Source organism: Bos indicus, chromosome 3, assembly GCF_029378745.1.
Source record: "Bos indicus isolate NIAB-ARS_2022 breed Sahiwal x Tharparkar chromosome 3, NIAB-ARS_B.indTharparkar_mat_pri_1.0, whole genome shotgun sequence".
NCBI classification, from domain to species: Eukaryota; Metazoa; Chordata; class Mammalia; order Artiodactyla; family Bovidae; genus Bos; species Bos indicus.
Window position 1 is genome coordinate 101,459,144 of NC_091762.1, and position 20,698 is coordinate 101,479,841.

The 20,698-nt window shown below is 49.6% G+C and overlaps 2 protein-coding genes and 4 non-coding genes across 6 annotated transcripts; 1 reads left to right on the top strand and 5 right to left on the bottom strand.

Moving 5' to 3' along the window:
* The first annotated feature begins 11,247 nt into the window (after positions 1 to 11,247).
* Positions 11,248 to 15,466, top strand: BEST4 (bestrophin 4). Its single transcript, XM_019957606.2, has 9 exons — positions 11,248 to 11,455; positions 11,548 to 11,642; positions 12,384 to 12,617; positions 12,777 to 12,931; positions 13,313 to 13,390; positions 13,873 to 14,058; positions 14,162 to 14,242; positions 14,349 to 14,503; positions 14,651 to 15,466. The coding sequence occupies exons 1-9, from the start codon at positions 11,304 to 11,306 to the stop codon at positions 14,916 to 14,918; spliced, it is 1,404 nt and encodes a 467-aa protein (XP_019813165.2). The 5' UTR covers positions 11,248 to 11,303; the 3' UTR covers positions 14,919 to 15,466.
* A 2,405-nt stretch (positions 15,467 to 17,871) lies between these two features.
* Positions 17,872 to 20,547, bottom strand: RPS8 (ribosomal protein S8). The gene is made up of 6 exons (XM_019957605.2): positions 20,400 to 20,547; positions 19,877 to 19,983; positions 19,351 to 19,450; positions 18,816 to 18,991; positions 18,471 to 18,600; positions 17,872 to 18,037 (listed from the first exon to the last, which is right to left on the bottom strand). Exons 1-6 carry the CDS (start codon positions 20,401 to 20,403, stop codon positions 17,928 to 17,930), a joined length of 627 nt encoding a protein of 208 aa, XP_019813164.2. The 5' UTR covers positions 20,404 to 20,547; the 3' UTR covers positions 17,872 to 17,927.
* Positions 18,155 to 18,225, bottom strand: LOC139182378 (small nucleolar RNA SNORD38). The gene has a single exon (XR_011566043.1). It is a non-coding gene; the product is annotated as a small nucleolar RNA SNORD38 (small nucleolar RNA).
* Positions 18,683 to 18,752, bottom strand: LOC139182379 (small nucleolar RNA SNORD38). The gene has a single exon (XR_011566044.1). It is a non-coding gene; the product is annotated as a small nucleolar RNA SNORD38 (small nucleolar RNA).
* LOC139182380 (small nucleolar RNA SNORD46) lies at positions 19,526 to 19,629 on the bottom strand. The gene has a single exon (XR_011566045.1). It is a non-coding gene; the product is annotated as a small nucleolar RNA SNORD46 (small nucleolar RNA).
* On the bottom strand, positions 20,069 to 20,148 carry LOC139182376 (small nucleolar RNA SNORD55/SNORD39). The gene has a single exon (XR_011566041.1). It is a non-coding gene; the product is annotated as a small nucleolar RNA SNORD55/SNORD39 (small nucleolar RNA).
* Positions 20,548 to 20,698: the final 151 nt, after the last annotated feature.

Sequence of the window (20,698 nt, forward strand, 5' to 3'; positions counted from 1 at the left end):
CATTTCCTTCTCCAATGCAGGAAAGTGAAAAGTAAAAGTGAAGTTGCTCAGTCGTGTCCAACCCTTAGCGACCCCATGGACTGCAGCCCACCAGGCTCCTCCGTCCATGGGATTTTCCAGGCAAGAGTACTGGAGTGGGGTGCCACTGCATTAATTCATTCTTTTTATGGCTGAGCAGTAGTCCACTGTATATTTGTGCCACATCTTTTTCCATTCATCTGTCAGTGGACATATATGTTGTTTCCATGTCTTGGACATTGTAAATAGTGTTGCAGTGAACATTAAGGTGCATGTATCTTTTTTAATTAGAATTTTCTCTGGATATATACCTAGGAGTAGGATTGCTGGATCACATGGCGACTCTATTTTTAAGTTTTTCAAGGAACATCCATACTGTTTTCCATAGTGGCTGCACCAAGTTACATTCCCACCAACAGTTTAAGGTGTTTCTCTTTTATCCACACCCTCTCCAGCATTTTTTATTATAGAGTTCTAAACGATGGCCATTCTGACCCACATGAGGTGGTAAAGAGGTGGAGTCTTAAACCCTCTGGATCCCAGGATCACAGGCTTCTTCCTGGCCTTGACCTTTCGCCTTTCTGTGCTCACTCTGTACCATCCAATCACTTATTAACCTATTCAGTCCTCAAAGATCTGAGAGCCCTTGGTCAGTGACCAAGCACTGTGTGTAAAAGGTTGGTCAATGTTGCAGCCCTCATTTAGTTTACATTCTGCTTAATGGAAACAGACAATAGGCAAAAATATAAACAAAGTAATTGCAGGCTGTGAAAAGTGCTGTGAAGGAAGTAAACAGGAGAGTAACCAAAGAGCTTACTTTAGAAAGAGTGGCCAAGAAAGTCAACAAATATTTATTTAGTATTCGATTGCTGTCAGTTTTATCTCCCAAATATCTCTGAAATCTATGCAGTTCACTCCATGTTCCCCAAGCACCCTAATCTGGGTCATAGTCTCTCAAATCAGGATTACTGCTGCAGCACCTTCCTGGTCTCCATTTCATCTTCCCACCATATGACCATCCCATCCCATCCCTCACCAGGCCCACAAAAGTCTACTTCTCTAACTTTGTCTTCCATGTCCCCTGAATGGAGAACCAAACCAGCCTGAAACGTGGAGAAATATTAGTAGCTCAGATGAACGAGAGGGAGAGAGAGAGGGGGTGGGCAGGAAGGCCTTAAGTGCCATCCTCAGGAGTTTGGTCTTTATTCTATAGGTCAACACTTTTCCAGATGGGGAGATGGTAGAGGTAAGGCCAGGAAAAGCAAATCCAAAGGGGAAATGGGGCTGAGGATGTATAGTTTGATAAAGCTATTCGATATTGCCATTTTGTTTTGGAAACTAAACCAAAATGCCTTTGTATGAGTTTTCTAGGGTTGTCATAACAACATTACTACAGACTAGGTGACTTACACAACAGAAATTTATTTTCTCATACTTCCAGAGGCTGGAAGGTCAAGATCAAGGTATTGACAAGGTTGATTTCTTCTGAGGCCTCTCTTGGTTTGTAAATGGCAGTCTCCCTTTTTTCCCCTCCTTGGGATTGAACCAGTGCCCACAGCAATAGCAGTGTAGACTCTTGTCTGAACCACAGGGAAGTCCACATGATCTTTTTCTGTGTGTCCTAATCACATCTTCTCTTAAAGACATCAGTCAGATAAGATTAGGGTCTACCTGAGGACCTTGTTTTAACCTACTTATCTCTTTAAAGGTCCTATCTCCAAATATAGTCACATTCTAAGGTACTGGGGGTTAGCAGAAGTCAAAACTCTCCCCATCTTAGGTTTTCATACAGGGCTCTTTATTTTCAGTTTTGTATTTTTTATTGGTAGGCTTTATTTTTTTAAGAATGGTTTTGGATTTTTCAGAAAAATTGAGCAGGTAGGGCAGAGTTGCCATATACTCTCCCACATGCCCCCCTCACACACACACAGAGTTTCCTTTATTATTATCATCTTATTAGTTGGTACATTTCTTACAAGTAACTCTTCAGGGGTGTCCCTTTAGTCTGAGAATGAAATTCAGAATCCTTGAGATGGTCTATAAAGTTCCCCATAGTCAGGCCCTGTCGACCTCTCTAAACAATCTCCTCTTGCCTGCTTTGCTGCAGTCAGAGAGGCCTTCTCTCTGTCTTTCTCACACATAATAGAACTGTTCCTGCCTCTGAGCCTTTGCACATTTATTCCCTCTGCCCGGAATACTTTTCCCCTAGTCTTTACTTATGACTTACTCATTCTTATCTTTTCTGGCTTAACTACAGTATCTAAAGTTGGATTCCCAAATCAAACTAACCCAAACAGGACTCTTCAACAAAGAGATTAACAACAAGTACAAAAAAACAAAAAGCAAGTTTATGTATTTTTTTAAAGGATTATTTTATTTTAATTAAAAACTTTCTTTTTTTTTTTGGCTGAACTACGTCTTCATTGCAGTGTGGGCTTTTCTCTAGCTGCAAAACACAGGCTTAGTTGCCCCGTGGCATGTGGGATCTTAGTTCCCCAACCAGGGATCGAACCTGCATTGGAAGGCAGATTCTTAACAACTGAACCACCAGGGAAGTCCCCAAAAGCAAGTTTATTAACATGCAGAGCTTCTGTATACATGTGGGATGTGCGTGCATGCTAAGTTGCTTCAGTGGTGTCCAACTCTTTATGACCCTATGAACTGTAGCCCACCAGGCTCCTCTGTCCATGGGATTCTCCAGACAAGAATACTGGAGTGGGTTGCCATGCCCTTCTCCAAGGAATCTTCCTGACCAAGGATTGAACCGTGTCTTTTACATCTCCTGCATTGGCAGGCAGGTTCTTTACCACTAGCGCTGCCTGGGAAGCCCATCAGTTCAGTCGCTCAGTCGTGTCCAACTCTTTGCGACCCCATGGACTACAGTACGCCAGGCTTCCCTGTCCTTCACCAACTCCTGGAGCTTGCTCAAACTGATGTCCATTGAGTCGGTGATGCGACTGGGGAAAGACCATCTCAACCTCTGTCGTCCCCTTCTCCTCCTGCCTTCAATCTTTCCCAGCATCAGGGTCTCTTCCAATGAGTCTCAGGTGGCCAAAGTATTGGAATTTCAGCTTCAGCATCAGTCCTCCCAATTAATGTTCAGGTCTGATTTCCTTTAGAATTGGCTGGTTGGATCTCCTTGCAGTCCAAGGGACTCTCAAGAGTCTTCTCCAATACCACAGTTCACAAGCATCAATTCTTCAGCACCCAGCTTTCTTTATAGTCCAACTCTCACATCCATACATGACTACTGGGAAAATCATAGCTTTGACTAGACGGACCTTTGTCAGCAAAGTAATGTCTCCACTTTTTACTATGCTGTCTAGGTTGGTCGTAGCTTTTCTTCCAAGGAGCAACTGTCTTTTAATTTCAAGGCTGCAGTCACCATCTGCAGTGATTTTGGAGACCAAAAAAATGTTTCCCCATCTATTTTCCATGAAGTGATGAGACCAGATGCCATGATCTTAGTTTTCTGAATGTTGAATTTTAAGCCAACTTCTTCACTCATTGACAGGAGAATGTTCAGTTCAGTTCAGTCACTCAATCGTGTCCGACTCTTTGTGACCCCATGAATCGCAGCACGCCATCACCAGCTCCCGGAGTTCACTCAGACTCACGTCCATCGAGTCAGTGATGCCATCCAGCCATCTCATCCTCTGTCATCCCCTTCTCCTCTTGCCCCCAATCCCTCCCAGCATCAGAGTCTTTTCCAGTGAGTCAACTCTTCACATGAGGTGGCCAAAGTACTGGAGTTTCAGCTTCAGCATCATTCCCTCCAAAGAAATCCCAGGGCTGATCTCCTTCAGAATGGACTGGTTGGATCTCCTTGCAGTCCAAGGGACTCTCGAGAGTCTTCTCCAACACCACAGTTCAAAAGCATCAATTCTTCGGCACTCAGCCTTCTTCACAGTCCAACTCTCACATCCATACATGACCACAGGAAAAACCATAGCCTTAACTAGACGAACCTTTGTTGGCAAAGTAATGTCTCTGCTTTTGAATAGGCTATCTAGGTTGGTCATAACTTTCCTTCCAAGGAGTAAGCCTCTTTTAATTTCATGGCTGCAGTCACCATCTGCAGTGATTTTGGAGCCCCAAAAAATAAAGTCTGACACTGTTTCCACTGTTTCCCCATCTATTTCCCATGAAGTGATGGGACCGGATGCCATGATCTTCATTTTCTGAATGTTGAACTTTAAGCCAACTTTTTCACTCTCCACTTTCACTTTCATCAAGAGGCTTTTTAGTTCTCTTCACTTTCTGCCATAAGGGTGGTGTCATCTGCATATCTGAGGTTATTGATATTTCTCCCAGCAATCTTGATTCCAGCTTGTGTTTCTTCCAGTCCAGCGTTTCTCATGATGTACTCTACAAAGAAGTTAAATAAGCAGGGTGATAATATACAGCCTTGACGTACTCCTTTTCCTATTTGGAACCAGTCTGTTGTTCCATGTCCAGTTCTAATTGTTGCTTCCTGACCTGCATACAGATTTCTCAAGAGGCAGGTCAGGTGGTCTGGTATTCCCATCTCTTTCAGAATTTTCCACAGTTTATTGTGATCCACACAGTCAAAGGCTTTGGCATAGTCAATAAAGCAGAAATAGATGTTTTTCTGGAACTCTCTTGCTTTTTCCATGATCCAGCGGATGTTCGCAATTTGATCTCTGGTTCCTCTGCCTTTTCTAAAGATGGTCGGTGTTGCAAGAGGGCATCAGAGGGCAGACATACTGAAATCATACTCACAGAAGACTAGTCAATCTAATCACACTAGGACCACAGCCTTGTCTAACTCAATGAAACTAAGCCATGCCCGTGGGGCAACCCAAGACGGGCGGGTCATGGTGGAGAGGTCTAACAGAATGTGGTCCACTGGAGAAGGGAATGGCAAACCACTTCAGTATTATTGCCTTGAGAACCCCATGAACAGTATGAAAAGGCAAAATGATAGGATACTGAAAGAGGAACTCCCCAGGTCAGTAGGTGCCCAATATGCTACTGGAGATCAGTGGAGAAATAAATACAGAAAGAATGAAGGGATGGAGTCAAAGCAAAAACAATACCCAGCTATGGATGTGACTGGTGATAGAAGCAAGGTCCGATGCTGTAAAGAGCAATATTGCATAGGTGAATGTTGGATCCCACTAAAAAAAAAAGGATACTCCACATCTGAGGGCAAAGGAGAAGCCCCAACAAGATGGTAGGAGAGGCAAAGTCACGTTTAGAATCAAATCCCATACCCACCAGAGATGCTTGGAGGGCTCAAGCAAAACCTGTGCACACCAGGAGACCCCACACAGACTGAGCCAGACCTGCCTTGAGTGTCTGAGTGTCTCCTGTGGAGGTACGGGTCAGCAGCAGCCCTGCAGGGGCAGGGGCTCTGGGTGCAGCAGACCTGGGTGTGGCATAAGCCCTCTTGGAGGAGGTCGTCATTAGCCCCACCCTAGAGCTGCCAGAACTTACATAGGACTGGGGAAACAGACTCTTGAAGGGCACAAACAAAACCTTGCATACACCAGGACCCAAGAGAAGGGAGCAGTGACCTCACAAGAGACTGACCTAGACTTGCCTGTGAGTGTCCTGGAGTCTCCGGTGGAGGCGTGGGTTGTGGCCTGCTGCAAGGTTGGGGGCACTGAGTGCGCAATGCCTGCATGGGACCTTTTGAAGGAGGTCGCCATTTTCTTCATTACCTCCACCATAGTTTGGTCTCAGGTCAAACAATAGGGAAGGAACACAACCCTGTCCATAAACAGAAAATTGGATTAAAGATTTTTGGAGCATGGCCCCGCCCATCAGAACAAGACCCAGTTTCTTCCACAATCAGTTTCCCCCATCAGGAAGCTTTCATAAGCCTCTTATCCTTACCCATCAGAGGACAGACAGAAACCAGATTGTGAAAACCACAAGTACAGAAAACTGATCAAACTGATCAAGTGGACCACAGCCTTGTCTAACTCAGTGAAGTTATGAGTCATGCCATGTAGGGTCACCCAAGGTGGACGGATTGTGGTGGAGAGTTCTGACAAAATGTGGTCCACTGGAGAAGGGAGTGGCAAACCACTTCAGTATTCTTGCCTTGAGAACCCCATGAACAGTATGGGAAACCTATACATGGGGGATATTCCAGGGGAAAATGAATAACTCCTCCATGTGGCTTAGAATTGAGGTTTAAATACCAACTGAATAGAGAAAGGGGTAGGGGAATGTAGGCCTCTTAGGGGAGAGTAAATAATTTACAGGAAAGAGGTATGGGCCCTTAGAAGAATGGGTGGGAGATATGACAGTTTATGACAAAGTTGGTCTGGATGTGATATAGACTTCCTGTGATATGAGATGAAACTCCCAGAAAGGGGATTTGTGATGATTGAGTTTCTTTGGAGGCTCCCTCTTCAGGCAGATAAGGTGAGTTCAGAGAAAGCCTCTCCCTGCATTTGCAATTTTTCAAGTGCCTATTTAGCTCAAAGTAACCAATATGCCAACGTGGCGCATTTTGGGGTGGCATACTGTCTCCTCCCCTTGGAAGGATAACAAGGTTCTGGCGCCCTCCTCTGGGAGCCCAGGCATCAAGAGGACATCCTCCTGGATGCTGTAACTGAAGGGCCTGCCAGCCTACTCTGCCTCCTCCTTCAGTGTCACATAAGCTGCCATTAATGGGTCTTATACACTGCCACAAACCAGGCACAGGGCTCAGCATTTATCTTCTGGACTTCTCACAGTAACCTTATGATGGAATTATTATCTACATTTCACAGATGAGGAAACTGAGGCTCATGGGGTTAAGCCTCTTGCCCAAGGTTAAGGGGCAGAGCCAAGATCTGAACCCAAGATGCCTGACTCCACTATTCACCACTGCATGACTTTTTAATTTATTCTTTGGCCGCATGGCATGCAGGATCTTAGTTCCTCAATCAGGGATCAAATCTGTGCCCCCAGCAGTGGAAATGTAACCTCTGGACTGCCAGCGAATTCCCCTGCCTGACTCTTCTGGGAGTCACTAGTTCTCTGTCCTTGCATCTGTCCTACTCTACTCATCTCTCAGTCCCTCTTACTAGTGCCCTTTCTCCTCCCCACAAGATGCTCACAACCTCTGACCAAGCTGAGGTTTTTCTGAGTTCTCTGAGTCTCCATCTTCCAGAGGATGCTCTCAGGCTTGCTGCTCCTATTTGAACACCTATCCCAAATGCCTACCCCTTGGCAGTTCAGAGTCAGAATCTCTTGACAGTATCAAGTCACAGAGGTCAAGGGAGTCTTTCAAGAATGAAAGATGCAGGACTTCTCTGGTGATCCAGTGGTTAAGACTCTGCACTTCCAATGAAGTGGACACAGGTTTGATTCCTGGTCGGGGAACTAAGATTCCACATGTCTGTGTGGCCAAGTAAATATATAAAATTTAAAAAAAGAGTGAAAGATACCAAGTAAGGTGAGGACTCAGGAGAGGCCTACTGGATTCAGCAACAAGAAGATCTCAGGTGTCCTTGCAGGGGCAGATGTGGAAGTACAAGACCTGCACCAGAAAGGAGAAGTTAATACCTACAGGAGCATTTCATGCTTACCAAGCACTGCATAAATATTAATTCATTTGATAGTCACAACAACTGTGTGAGATAGGTATTTGTTTCCCCACAGGGAAATTAAGGACAGAGGTTAAACAGTTTGCTTAAGAACAAGGTCACAAAGGTAGTTTACTGTGGTGTCTGGATTTAAAAATATGGGCAGGGACTTCCCTGGTGGTTCAGTGGCTAAGATTCTATGCTCCCAACACACGGGGCCTGGGTTTGATTCCTGGTCAGGGAACTAGACCCTATATATTACAACTAAGAATTCACATGCTGCAACTGAAGGTCCCGCATGCTGCAACTAACACCCGGAGCAGCCAGATACATAAATAAATATTGACTCAATGGACAAGAGTTGGGCAAACTGTAGGAGATAGTGAAGGACAGGGAAGCCTGTTGCACTGCAGTCCAAGGGGTCACAAAGAGTTGGATACGACTTAACAACTGAACAACAAAATAAATAAATGTATAAAATGTGCTCTTAAAAAAATTTATCTAGGCAGTCTGGCTCCAGACTCCATGCAATAAACTGCCAAGTCATATATCAGCTTTCAGCTGTGAGGGGAGGGGGCACTGGTGGTTAGGACCAGAAGAGAGGGAGGGGCAAGAGCTAGGGGAGGATAAAGAAGGGTGGGGAAAATGATTTACAGGTGGAGTGGTTCCCTCTCCTTGACCATAAACCAAAGGGACCTGTCAGCAACTAGGAAGGGAGATAAAGTGACTCAGGAAGGAGGGGCAGGGTGGGGCCTGGGGACTGCTCCCTCCTGGGGCAAGGCTTCAGGTTCTGTACCTTTACCCATGGCTCTGTGGGAAATGCACAGGCCAGGGATCCAGAGAGTTGGGTAACAGGCTGATGTGAGAGAGCCTCAGATGGGGATGGGAGCTAAGGACTAAAATGCAGCCAATTGGAAGCACTGTCAGAGAAGTGATAGGACCTCAGGGCCTGAGCTCTCCAGGTACCAGAGACTCTTTAAGAGAAGCAGTCCAGAATGCTTTAGGAAAGCCACAGATCAGAGCGTGGGAAGGGGCTGCAGGGCCAGGGGGGTTAAGGCCCCAGAACTGGTATCTTGCCCTTTTGCAGGTCAGCTCGTGGGTTTTCCAGACCTCCAGGACAAACACACACAGAGTCCTGTTCTTTCTACATATGCACACCTTCCCTGAGCCTGGGAAGGAGAACATAACTTGTCAGGCCATGGGTTGGCTCTCAGACCTTGCTCATTCAGGGAGTTTCTCACAAAAAGTGGGGAGAGGGACCAGATGTCTTTCAGGTTAAAAGATGCCTGCACCCCAGTGTTCAGTTCAGTCGCTCAGTCGTGTCCGACTCTTTGCGACCCCATGAATTGCAGCATGCCAGGCCTCCCTGTCCATCACCAACTCCCGGAGTTCACCCAAACTCATGTCCATCAAGTCAGTGATGCCATCCAGCCATCTCACCCTCTGTCGTCCCCTTCTCCTCCTGCCCCCAATCCTTCCCAGCATTAGGGTTTTTACCAATGAGTCAACTCTTTGCATGAGGAGGCCAAAGTATTACAGTTTCAGCTTCAACATCAGTCCTTCCAATGAACACCCAGGACTGATCTCCTTTAGGATGGACTGGTTGGATCTCCTTGCAGTCCAAGGGACTCTCAAGAGTCTTCTCCAACACCACAGTTCAAAAGCATCAATTCTTCGGCGCTCAGCTTTCTTCACAGTCCAACTCTCAAATCCCAGTGTTCACAGCAGCACTGTTTACAATAGTCAAGACATGGAAGTAACCTAAATGTTCATCAGAGGAATGGATAAAGAAGATGTGGTGTATATATATATATACAATGGAATATTACTTAGCCATAAAAAATGAAATAATGACATGGATGGACCTAGAGATTCTCATGCTGAGTGAAGTCAGAGAAAGACAAATATATGATACCACATATATATGGAATCTAAAAAAATGGTATAAAAGAACTTATTTACAAAACAGAAATAGAATCACAGATGTAGAAAACAAACTTTTAGTTATGGGGGGAGAAGGTGGAGGGATATAAATTGGGAGACTGAGATTGATATATATACACTACTATATATAAAGTAGATAACTAATAAGGACCTGCTGTATAGCACAAGGAACTCAGTACTCTGTAATGGCCTGTATGGGGAAAGAATCTAATTAAAAGTGGATATATGCATAAATGATTCACTTGGCTGTACAGCAGAAACACTACATTGTAAATCAACTGTATTCTAATTTTAAAATTTTTTTAATAAAATAGAAAGAAAGAGAAAAGAAAAGCCTGCCTGGGTTCAAGTCCTCAGCTTTATTGAGATGAATCAGACATAATCCTGTCCAAGGTCTTGTGGGCTGGAGGGGAGACCTCTTTGTAGAAGATTTTAGGGCGGTATGACTAACTGATTCGAGAGAGGACCTCAAAGGAGCAGTGAAAAGGAGCGAGGTCAGAGGCTGATGACAGCAGGTGGAAGTGGGAGCATCTCATAGGCCACATTAAAAGCCAGGACCTGGCACTGTTTGGCTTGGGGAGAGGCCAGCCAGGCATCCCAGGTTCTGAGAAGCAACAGTGGACCAGTAGGTGGAAACCAAAGGGAAAAGGCTGGCTTTTCACTGGCCCAGGATGAATGCCTGCATGCTCCAGGCTCCGGGCATTCTTGCTCTGAATATTCCCCACTGCCTTGTGAGGAAGGGGTTATTGATACTGTTTTACAGAGGAGCAAACTGAAGTTAGAGAGATTAGGTATCTTGGACAAAGCCACAGAGAGGCAGAATTCAACCCCAGGTGTGTCTGCCTCGAAAACTTACGTTCCTAACCACCTCTCCATGCTTCCTCTCTTCAGGAACCACTTGCAGGGAGAACCAGCTCACAGCGTGGGGAGGGAGCTTCCCAGGACAGGCCAGAGATTTGATGGACTGGTGCTCTGGCACAGTGCCTGCCACTTAGTCAGTGCCCTGCCATCAGCAGCTGTTATGACACTTTATCATGCATCTGTCTTCTCACCTGGAGCGTGGGACAGTCAGTTCTGTCACCTTGGCTCCAAGGATATGGTGTGAGCTGTGGGGTCAATGCAGAGGCATTTATAGCACTCAAAGGCCAGCCCAGCCCTGCAGGCACAGGAAGACACAGCCAGTTCCCAGCACCAGGGGAAGTCGGGTGACAGCCTCAATCCATCAATGATAACCTCAGTCCGGCCAAACTTTATGGACCCAGGAGGTACTTAAGTGTTGTGGGGTGAAGCCTAGCTCAGTTCCCCTTCCTCGGCACAGGCTGCTGTCCAGAGCAGGTAGGTAGGTGTGGGATGGGGGTCAGAGTGCCCTGTGCCTTGAGAGACCAACTATCAGCTTCGAGAGCAAGACCCCACGGTGTATGGGGCTGGGCTACAGTTGAGTCTCCTGTCCTCAGCAGTTCAGGGGTTCCTCCTAGTCCTGCAAGTGGAAGAGGAGCTTGGGGCAGCCTCAGGCAGGAGAGGATGTAGATCTCAGCTCCCCTCTGCCCCATCTCATCCTGGTTTAACCCATGTGCCACTGAGTCCTAGGGGGCTGGGGGTGTGCTCTATCTGCTTGTCTGCTTCCTTCCTACTGAAAGGGTGAAGGCTGGAGTCGGGGGGTGACCAGAGTTGTAGGAGGTTACTTGGGGACCTAAGCTGGGTGATGAGAAGGCAGGCTAAGGAGGAGGTTTATGGGGAGAGAAGGACAGCTCCAAGGGCAGCTTTCACGACCTTCTGCCCCAGGTCACCAGCACCATGACGGTCTCCTACACCCTCAAAGTGGCAGAGGCCCGCTTCGGAGGCTTCTCTGGCCTGCTTCTCCGTTGGCGGGGAAGCATCTACAAGCTCCTCTACAAGGAGTTCCTCCTCTTCATCGCCCTGTATGCTCTGCTCAGCGTCACCTACCGGTGCGAGGGTGAGGGCAGGGTCTCAGGGCTGGCCTGCGGGGGACTAGGTTGGCCACCTCCCTCTAACGCAGGCCCCACCTGACCTTCCCCAGGCTGCTGCTGACCCAGGAGCAGAAGCGTGTGTATGCTCAGGTGGCCCGATACTGCAACCGCTCTGCGGACCTCATCCCCTTGTCCTTTGTACTGGGTAAGTTCAAAGGACAAGGGGTTCTCGCTTGCAGCCTCCTAGCCATCTTTCCTGACCTTTGGGCTGGGCTGCTAGCGCTGAGGGTCAGAATTAGCCCAGCGGCACATCTGAAGGTCAACCAGAGCAGGCTCAGCAGACACGGGAGCTGTGTGCTGGGTCTAGGATTTCCAGAGGACTAGGCCCTGCTTTGGAGAAGGCAATGGCAACCCACTCCAGTACTCTTGCCTGGAAAATCCCATGGGCAGAGGAGCCTGGTAGGCTGCAGTCCATGGGGTCACTAAGAGTGGGACACAACTGAAGCGACTTAGGAGCAGCAGCAGCAGCAGCAGGCCCTGCCTATCACCAGCCTGACCCTCACTCCAAACACAGCCCCAGCCTGCTGCTGGCCTCACATCCCCCTGCGTCCTGCAGGGGAACTGGAGAGAGGTGACACTTCCCTCCACACCCTCATGGGAAGCAGGGCTCAGAGTTAACCACTGCCTGGACTTGAACCATCATGTCTCCTCTGCCTGAGGAGGTCTGCAGTCTTCTTCCTCCCTGCCTGGTTTGGTCCATCAGGGCGTGATCAGAGAATGAGGCTGTCCCTCTGACAAGCGAGGCAGGGTGCTGGAGTCAATGTGTCCTTCCCTCTGCCTTGGTTCCACCCGGCTTGGACCAGGCGTTCTGGTTGCCGGCAGGACACACTGACTTCCAAGCCCTCCGTCTTCCCTTTCCGTCCCCACTACCCACGGCGGCCACCAGGTTTCTACGTGACCATGGTGGTGAACCGCTGGTGGGCCCAGTACACAAGCATCCCGCTGCCAGACCAGCTGATGTGCGTCATCTCAGCCACCGTGCACGGCGTGGACCAGCGTGGCCGTCTGCTGCGCCGCACCCTCATCCGCTACGCCAACCTGGCGTCGGTGCTGGTGCTGCGCTCTGTCAGCACGCGCGTGCTCAAGCGCTTTCCCACCATGGAGCATGTGGTGGACGCAGGTGAGCGCTCAGGGAGCCCTGGGAGGGACTGAACCGGACCTGCCCGGAGGGTCTCCTAGGCGGGGAGGTTTGACCACCAGGGGGAGCTCCAGGACCCCAGAGCGGTGAGTCCTAGAGGACAAGGATGAGACTTCATTTCTTTCTCTGCAATCTCTGCAGGTTTCATGTCCCAGGAAGAGAGGAAAAAGTTTGAAAGCCTGAAATCTGACTTCAATAAGTACTGGATTCCTTGCGTCTGGTTCACCAACCTGGCGGCCCAGGCCCGGAGGGATGGGCGAATCCGTGATGACATTGCTCTCTGCCTGCTCCTGGAAGTGAGTCGACCTAGGACAGGCCCATCTGCCCTCCTCCCCCTACTTTTGCATACAGCAACCATAATTTCAGTGCTTAACACCTACATGGTGTCTATTATGTAGCGCAGCAAGTGTGAGGAAGTGAGGAAACTGAGGCAAGGAGTGGAAAAAAAACTTGCCCAAGTCACACAGCTAGTGGAGCTGAGATTCATCCTCAGCACTTCTGGCTCCAGGGTCTGTCCTTGCAGTCACTGTGCTGAACTGCCTTCCATCACAGGCACCCCAGCCTGACAACACCTCTGAAAGCAGAATGAGACTTGCCCAGGCCTAATGTGTACCGGACTCCCTTCTCCTTTCTTCCTTTCTGTCTCCACTGACTTCCTCTTCCTGCTGTTCCACCAGGAGCTGAATAAGTACCGGGCCAAGTGCAGCATGCTCTTCCACTATGACTGGATCAGCATCCCCCTCGTCTACACCCAAGTAACTGCCTCTCACCTCCCCAGTCCCAGTGCCTACTGTATGTCCTGTGCTGTGTGTGACACTGAGAACTAGAGATGGTACCTGCCCAGGGGCAGTTCAGTCCAGTGAGACACTAAATAGCCAAGGGCTCATCCTCAAAGCCTCCCTGGGCCCTCACTAAGATGATGATCCCCTCCCATTTGGTGTTGCCACACCTTGCTACATGTTGTATTTATTTTTTAATTTATTTTTTAAAATATTTATTTGGCTGGGTTGGGTCTTATTTGCAGCACGGGGAAGCTTTAGTTGGCACATGCGAACTCAAGGTGCAGCAATGTGAGATCTAGTTCCCTGACCAGGGATCGAACCTGGGCCCCCTACATTGGGAGCTCACCCCCAGGGAAGTCCCCGATACATGCTTTAATTGTTAGATCTACCACTGACCCTCGGGGCAGAGACAGCATTTTAACCTGTCCCACTCAGCCTGGCATTCCCTCCTCCAGGTGGTGACCATAGCGGTATACTCCTTCTTTGCCCTCTCCTTGGTGGGCCGCCAGTTTGTGGAGCCAGTGGCAGGGGCTGCCACACCTCGGGAGCCTCTGGAGCCAGGGCAAGCCGCAGGGGACCTGGACATGTACGTGCCTCTCACCACTCTGCTGCAGTTCTTCTTCTATGCCGGCTGGCTCAAGGTGGGCACTTCAGGGGGTTGGGATATGGACCCAGGACCCACCCATACTTTGCAGTTAGAAAGTAGGGCTCTGAGCCCAGAAAACACTCTCTTACCACCTGCAGGTGGCAGAACAGATCATCAATCCCTTTGGTGAGGATGACGACGACTTTGAAACCAACCAGCTTATAGACCGCAACTTGCAGGTGATTCAGGGTCTGGTGGCAGCTCCCGGCAGTTGGGCTCTCCCTCCTTGCCAGCTCTCAGTCCGGGTTTGCAGAGAAGGGGATTCTTGTGACCTGCTGCTCCCAGGTATCCCTGCTCTCCGTGGATGACATGTACCAGAACCTGCCTCCCGCGGAGAAGGACGCGTACTGGGATGAGGACTCGGCGCAGCCGCCCTACACGGTGGCCACGGTGGCCGAGTCGCTGCGGCCTTCCTTCCTGGGCTCCACCTTCAACCTGCGGTGAGTAGCCTATGCCGGCTGAGGCAGAACCTGAGTCAGTAGCCAGGCTCCAGTTCCCCACCCACCCTCCGGGCGCCCAGGACTCGGTCCCTCCGGGTCCACCTGCTGTCAGAGGCTTGCTCACGCAGCCCTCCTGCCTGCCCGCAGCATGAGCGACGACCCTGAGCAGAGCCTGCAGGTGGAGGCGTCCCCTGGGCCAGCCCGGCCGGTGACCGCGCAGACCCCGCTGCTCGGCCGCTTCCTGGGCGTAGGCGCTCCCTCGCCAGCCATCAGCCTCCGGAACTTCGGCCGCATCCGCGCCCCGCGTACCCCGCATCTGGTGCGCTTCCGGGCCGAAGAGGGCGGCGACATCGAGGCAGCGGACCGCATTGAGGAGGAGGCGTCAGGGTCAGGGGACGAGACCCAGGAGCCCTGAGCCAAACCAGCCGGGGTGGGCAGTCCAGCTGCCTCCCCCAGGCCCGCCCCCTCCTACTTTGCGGGCCCTGCGGAGTTATTAGAGCAGCATTCCCACGTGCCCTAAGGCCGGGCACCTAGGGACCGCCCCCGATGGCATAAGGGCCTGATTTGGGTAGAGGATGCTTCCAGTTTGGCTTAGCGGTTTAGCTACGACACAAGGGCGAGTTACAGAGGACTAGATCCCAGGTGCGCGGTTTATTTCCACTGTGATTTTGGGCTAGGCCAGTTCTTAAACTTGAGGGAGCATCAGTATCACTGAAGGGCTTGTTAAAGTCTTGGGTACCTACCACCCCTGGCATTTGATTCATTAAGTCTGGGATGGAGGTTAAGAATTTGCATATTTCTAATAGGTTCCAGGGAATGCTGCTGCTGCCCCCAGGGTCACATAAAAATATGTTTAGAATATACCTTATTCTGATAACCTCACCCCGAAGAGGGGCCAAAGTGTGTACTGGGTACTTTATGTTATGTTCAATTTGTTTACAATGAGAATGTATTCATTTATTATTTGTGCAATTAAAATTGCTTAAAACTGAACTGGCATACTCTGAAGTGGGTTAAAGATAAGGGTTTGGTGCGGGGGGGCGGTGGGCGGAGAGGGTTTGAGAGTCTGCCCTGGAAGCTGACACTGAGATGTGAAGGCACCCAGCCTAGACTTGCGGCATCTGAACAAGCCCTTCTCTGTTCCCACCAAACAACGAGAAAGGACAATTTAAGGGGTGAAAACTGCAGGTGGTCCATCTCTGTGGTGAGACTGGGGCACTCAGCTGACCCCACAGAGTACTAGAGTTGCTCCTAAACTGAGTTTCTCTAAGATTCCTGCCTTCTAAACAATTGGTAAATGCCAAAGCTGAATGCTAAAGCCAAGGGAAAACAACCGCCAAAACTCAAAAATGGGAGGCATGGCGAATGTAGGGAGAGCTTGAGGACATGCAGCCTCTGGCATTGTTGACAGGATCACAATGCTGGGTTCTACTTTCCTGCTGAGTGACGGGATGGTGAACTTTTCTCAGCCTTGGTTGACAAACCTGTACTGTCCAGAAAAGGCACCTTGTGGTCACCATTCACTCAGAAGGCACCCGAAGTGTTTTGGAAGGGTTGAGAGGAAGCCTTGCTTCAGGTTGAGTGCTCATCAGGGAGAGCAGTGGAGATGTAGATGCATTCAAAGCTCTTTTGTTGCTGTGCCACGCCCAACACACAGCTCTCAGAGCATCAGCTAATGACCAGGTATTGCCAGATCACTGGGTGGGAAGGCAGAGGTCAGGTCTCCCCAGAGTCAACCATAAGGTTTTAAAGGGTTGGTCTTAGTGGTCCACCTTTTCCAACTGCTTAGCCAGAAGTCGGAATTACAGAAGTCTGCAATTAGCCAAGTTGATGAACCAATTTTGATTTATAGCTCATTTAAGACAAGTACTTTTCAACCACTTTAAATTGGATAAAACCTTTTCTTTAGAACTCCTTAAAGTACATATTTGACTGGTATATTGCTGTGCCTTTCCAGATACTAGAGATGCAGCAGTAAACATACCCATTTCCCCAGGAGATATATTTTAATAGAGGGTGCAAAATAAGCAAATAAACAAAATTTATGCCAAATAAGGAAAAAACAGGGGCAAAAGATATGGCATGGAAGGGAGTGCTATTTAAAATTCTGTGATCAGGGAACTCACTGGACTGACAAAGATCTGAAAGGAGTGAGCAACGTGGGCATCTGACAGAAAGTATTCCCAACAAAAGGAATAGTAAGTGAACACATGTAAAGGATGGCAGTCATCATAGAAGGGATTAGTCTCATTGAGTTCCATAGCTTCTGGTTCCAGCTTTGAGATGGGATGCTGTGTAAAAAAATTTATCTTTTAGGGACTTCACTGGTGGTCTAGTGGTTGACTTTACATTCCAATGCAGGGAGCACAGGTTTGATTTCTGGTCAGGGAACTAAGATCCCACAAGCTGTGCAGGCAAAAAACCAAACATAAAAGCAGTATTGTAACAAATACCATTAAAAATGGTTCATATCCAAAAGAAGTTTAAAAAATCTTATCTTTTTAAAATGATCACAGAGAGCTGGGATTGTGTTAGAGAAAACAGAAGAGCAAAGCAGGATGCAGAAAAGCGATCAGAGCAGCAGTTGTGCTTTGTGCTCAGTTGCCAGCTGTTTTCAACCCTTGGGCTGCAACCTGCCAGGCTCCGCTGTCCACGGGATTCTCCAGGCAATACTGGGATGGGTTGCCATGCCCTCCTCCAGGGGATCTTCCCAACCCAGGGACCAAACCTGCGTCTCTTTATGTCTCCTGCACTGGCAGGCAGGTTCTTTACCATTAGCACCACACAAAATTTGGTGACATTTGATGTGGGAGTTATGACCCAAGGATAAGCTAAGATTGAACCTGTCTTTAACCTAAAAGACCACTATTTGCTACAATCAAATAACTGAGGAACTATGAAAAGGGAAAGCTGAAGAAACCAATTCAACAATTTAAACAAACTAACTTTTGAGTAAGGAGAGGGGAAAGGATTAGAGCTCAAGAGATAATTAATATGTATAACTTGCTCAACAATGCTTAAGTGTAGAACACAATTTCAAGGTTTCTAGACCAGGAGCCTGAAAAAAACCCCAAACCAAAGTCTGCATACAGGGTCTCTAAAAGAACTTTAGGGAGGCAACATGGCTTTGGTTCCAATGATGGTCCAGGCAACAGCCCAATACTGCAGGGGCCCCAAGCTGGGTTACCTCCCTCAATCTCTGCTCAGCCTGCACAACACATCCCTGTTGCCACTGAAACTCAGCCTCAGGAGCGAGAACTGTTCCTCCGGCTAGAGTCACAGCCCCGTAACAGGCCTGGCCTTCAGGCAGGGGGAACTGGGGCATTCTATAGTGTGCCAAACAATGAAGTACTCTCAGAACATGAACATGGCATAGAACAGTTAACGCCTTTATTAGATGAGCTAAGACAGGAGAGAAGAGGGTTTATTTGCCTTTCCGGGCCTTGATCTTCCTCAGATAGAACTCGAGCTCTTTTCCCTCTAGCACATAGCCGTCTGCTCGGCCACACTGGCCTGGTCTTGAAGCGATGCATGCTGCAAGATTAGAGTGTGGTCCTCAGGAAAATGACACTGTGGCCTACCCATATCTATGTATCCCCTTAAGCGCCCAAGGTGGTCCAGGTATCCTGGGGGCAGACACAAAGCCCAATGTCTCCTCAGATATACTTTATCATCACTTTGAAAATCAGTAGCAGAACTGGACAAAGTTTTCATCACTGAGACAATCCCCTCAGCCTGGACACAGACGAGTTCTCAAGATACTACTGAAATTCAGAGGCCTAGACCAAGTTCAGGCCTATGGGCTCCTGCCCACTATCTTCCATTTCCGCTTCAAACTAACCAGATGACCAAATATTCTGATTTGTGCTTGTTCACTGTTACCAAATCCTTCTGGTGAACTCTCTAGCCTCCAGAGAGCACACCATATCTTGAGACGCCTCCTCCCCAAATGCAGAAGTCATCTTACCAAGAAGCTTGCCCTGCTGGAACTGCTCCTCTAGAAGACTGCTGATTTTCGCGTTCTTTTTCCTCTCATCGTATTTCTTCTGAATTTTCTTTGATCGTTTCTTGTTTAAAATCTCTTCCTCCTCAGGAGTCTGAATAAAGGAAATACAGATGGCTTAGAGGGGGACCCCCAAACCCTAGTTCAGGAGTGTCACATCCCACAGCCCTGCCACCTTCCTCAGCACTAAAGGCTTTCATCTCTCTCCCTTCAGTAGCAGAACTGGACAGAGTTTTCATCACAAGAAGGCTGAAATCAGGCTGGCCTCCCCCTGCACCCCCTACAGGAAGTTGCTCGCCAAACACATACCAGCTTGGCCCCCTTCTTGCGGCCCAGGGGCAGTGCATAGTGGGACTCGTACCACTGTCGGTACGGTGTGCTGTCGATAAGCACAATACAGTTCTTCACCAGGGTCTTGGTACGGACCAGTTCGTTGTTGGATGCATTATAGACAACATCGATTATTCTTGTCTTGCGTGTACAACCTGCTCACAGAAGAAATCCAGAATCAAGCCAAGTAAACCTGATGCCAACAATCTTCCATCCCTACCCTAGTAAGGCTTAAGAAGGGAAACTCTAGCAACAGTTCATCTTCCACAAACCTATCTTTCCAGAGGTGGCTGGCACCCACATTGTCTCCAGATTCAACCCCAATCTCTGAGGCTATTCGAGTTAAGTGGCAGGACAGGATTGGAGGTAAGTCTCCACAACCTCAAAGCTGTTCAACAGGAGAACTTTAGTATCTTGGTCCAGGCCATGGACTTCCTGCTAAAAGCACTTACTGAAGCTTAAAAACAAGGATTAGCTGCTGAGTTCCCACCCACGCCTGCAGGACTTCACTCACACTCCGAGCCCCAGGAGAAGTTCCCCACGTCCAGCCTCAAGGCCCGGTACTTCTTGTTGCCTCCCCGCACACGGACTGTGTGTATGCGGCGGGGGCCAATCTAGAAAACACAAGGAGACAGAAACTAGGTTATCAAGGAAAAGTAAGAGAGAAGGGAACCCGGGCGCGACGGAGGTAACAGTCAGTGTAACTATGACAAGCCCTAGCATTGGCAAGTGGCACATAGGTGACCAAGACGGCCACAACCACGCCTAAGGATACTTTTTCATCATTCCAGTCACCTCCAAGAGAGAAAGCCCGATTCCAAACGTTGAGAATTAAGGCTCGGTGCACCGAGGAGCCCACTCGCTCCGTGCGCCCTTGCAGGTACTACTAGGACACGGCAGCAGTCTCCACGCGATCTTTCAGTATCTACCCAGCACGCGAAGGCGAGACCGCCTAGTCCCCACAGCAACTCGCAGAGCCCCACAAAGATTCAACCGACGCCGCAGAAGCGACCTCCCGGGCGGTGAGGACCCGCACGCACCTTTGTGTTGGCAGCGGGGCGTCCCAGCTCATACTTCCGCTTCTTGTGGTAGGGCTTTCTCTTGCCCCCGGTCTTACGGCGCTTGTGCCAGTTGTCCCGAGAGATGCCTGCGTGTGGAAGCGGGGGGGGGCGGGAGCCTGAGGCAGGGAGTCCGGAGCCGAGGCCGCCAGCCCAACGCCCCACGCCGGCGGTCGCACGCTCAGCTCTCCAAGGTTAGCTCCCCCACAGCGCAGTCGGGAGGTCACAGCATTTCCAAGGTGTCATCATGCACGTGCGACGCAGCCCAGACCCTTCCCGTCCCGACCCCGGCAGCCATGATGGTGCCGCTCGCGGCCCCGGGTCCTGCGGCTCCAGGAATGGCCCCTGGGATGGTCCCGGGGGCCCAAGCCTGAGCACCACCCTCCTCGCGGGGGTTCCGTGTCCGGGGGCCCGGGAGCCCGCGCTGCCGGCTGGGCCCCGAAGCAGGATGGCGCCGGATTGAGCTCGCTCCCCGATCCCGGCCCCAAAGCAGAACGCCACTCACCCATCGCTCGGCGCTGGCTGGAAAGAGAAAACGCAGCGCGTCACGGTCCGGTTTGTAATACGTAGCCCCGCCTCCTTACGTATCTTCCGGGCGCCGCAGAGAGCGGGTTGGGGCGGGAGGGCGGTGTTGCTTACGTTTCTGAGGCGGCGACGAGGCCTCGGGTTTAGGAGGGTCCTGAGAACTCTGCGCCGCGACCTAGGGCCGCGCGAGGATTTCGCGGTGTCTGGCGTGCGTGGGCGCCTCTGCTTCCGGGGCACAAACGCCGGGCGAGGGTTGCCTGGCTTTACGTTTTGAAAAGA

Excerpts from the sequence above, each read along its gene's own strand:
- RPS8 (XM_019957605.2), bottom strand. Across the intron at positions 18,992-19,350 it reads CTTCTCCTGGGGCTCGGAGT|GTTGTACACGCAAGACAAGA; the intron begins GTGAGTGAAGTC and ends TTCTGTGAGCAG. Across the intron at positions 18,601-18,815 it reads GCAAGAAGGGGGCCAAGCTG|ACTCCTGAGGAGGAAGAGAT; the intron begins GTATGTGTTTGG and ends TCCTTTATTCAG.
- BEST4 (XM_019957606.2), top strand. The coding sequence starts at position 11,304 with ATGACGGTCTCCTACACCCTCAAAGTGGCAGAGGCCCGCTTCGGAGGC. Across the intron at positions 13,391-13,872 it reads TCCCCCTCGTCTACACCCAA|GTGGTGACCATAGCGGTATA; the intron begins GTAACTGCCTCT and ends TCCCTCCTCCAG. Across the intron at positions 14,504-14,650 it reads GGCTCCACCTTCAACCTGCG|CATGAGCGACGACCCTGAGC; the intron begins GTGAGTAGCCTA and ends GCCTGCCCGCAG.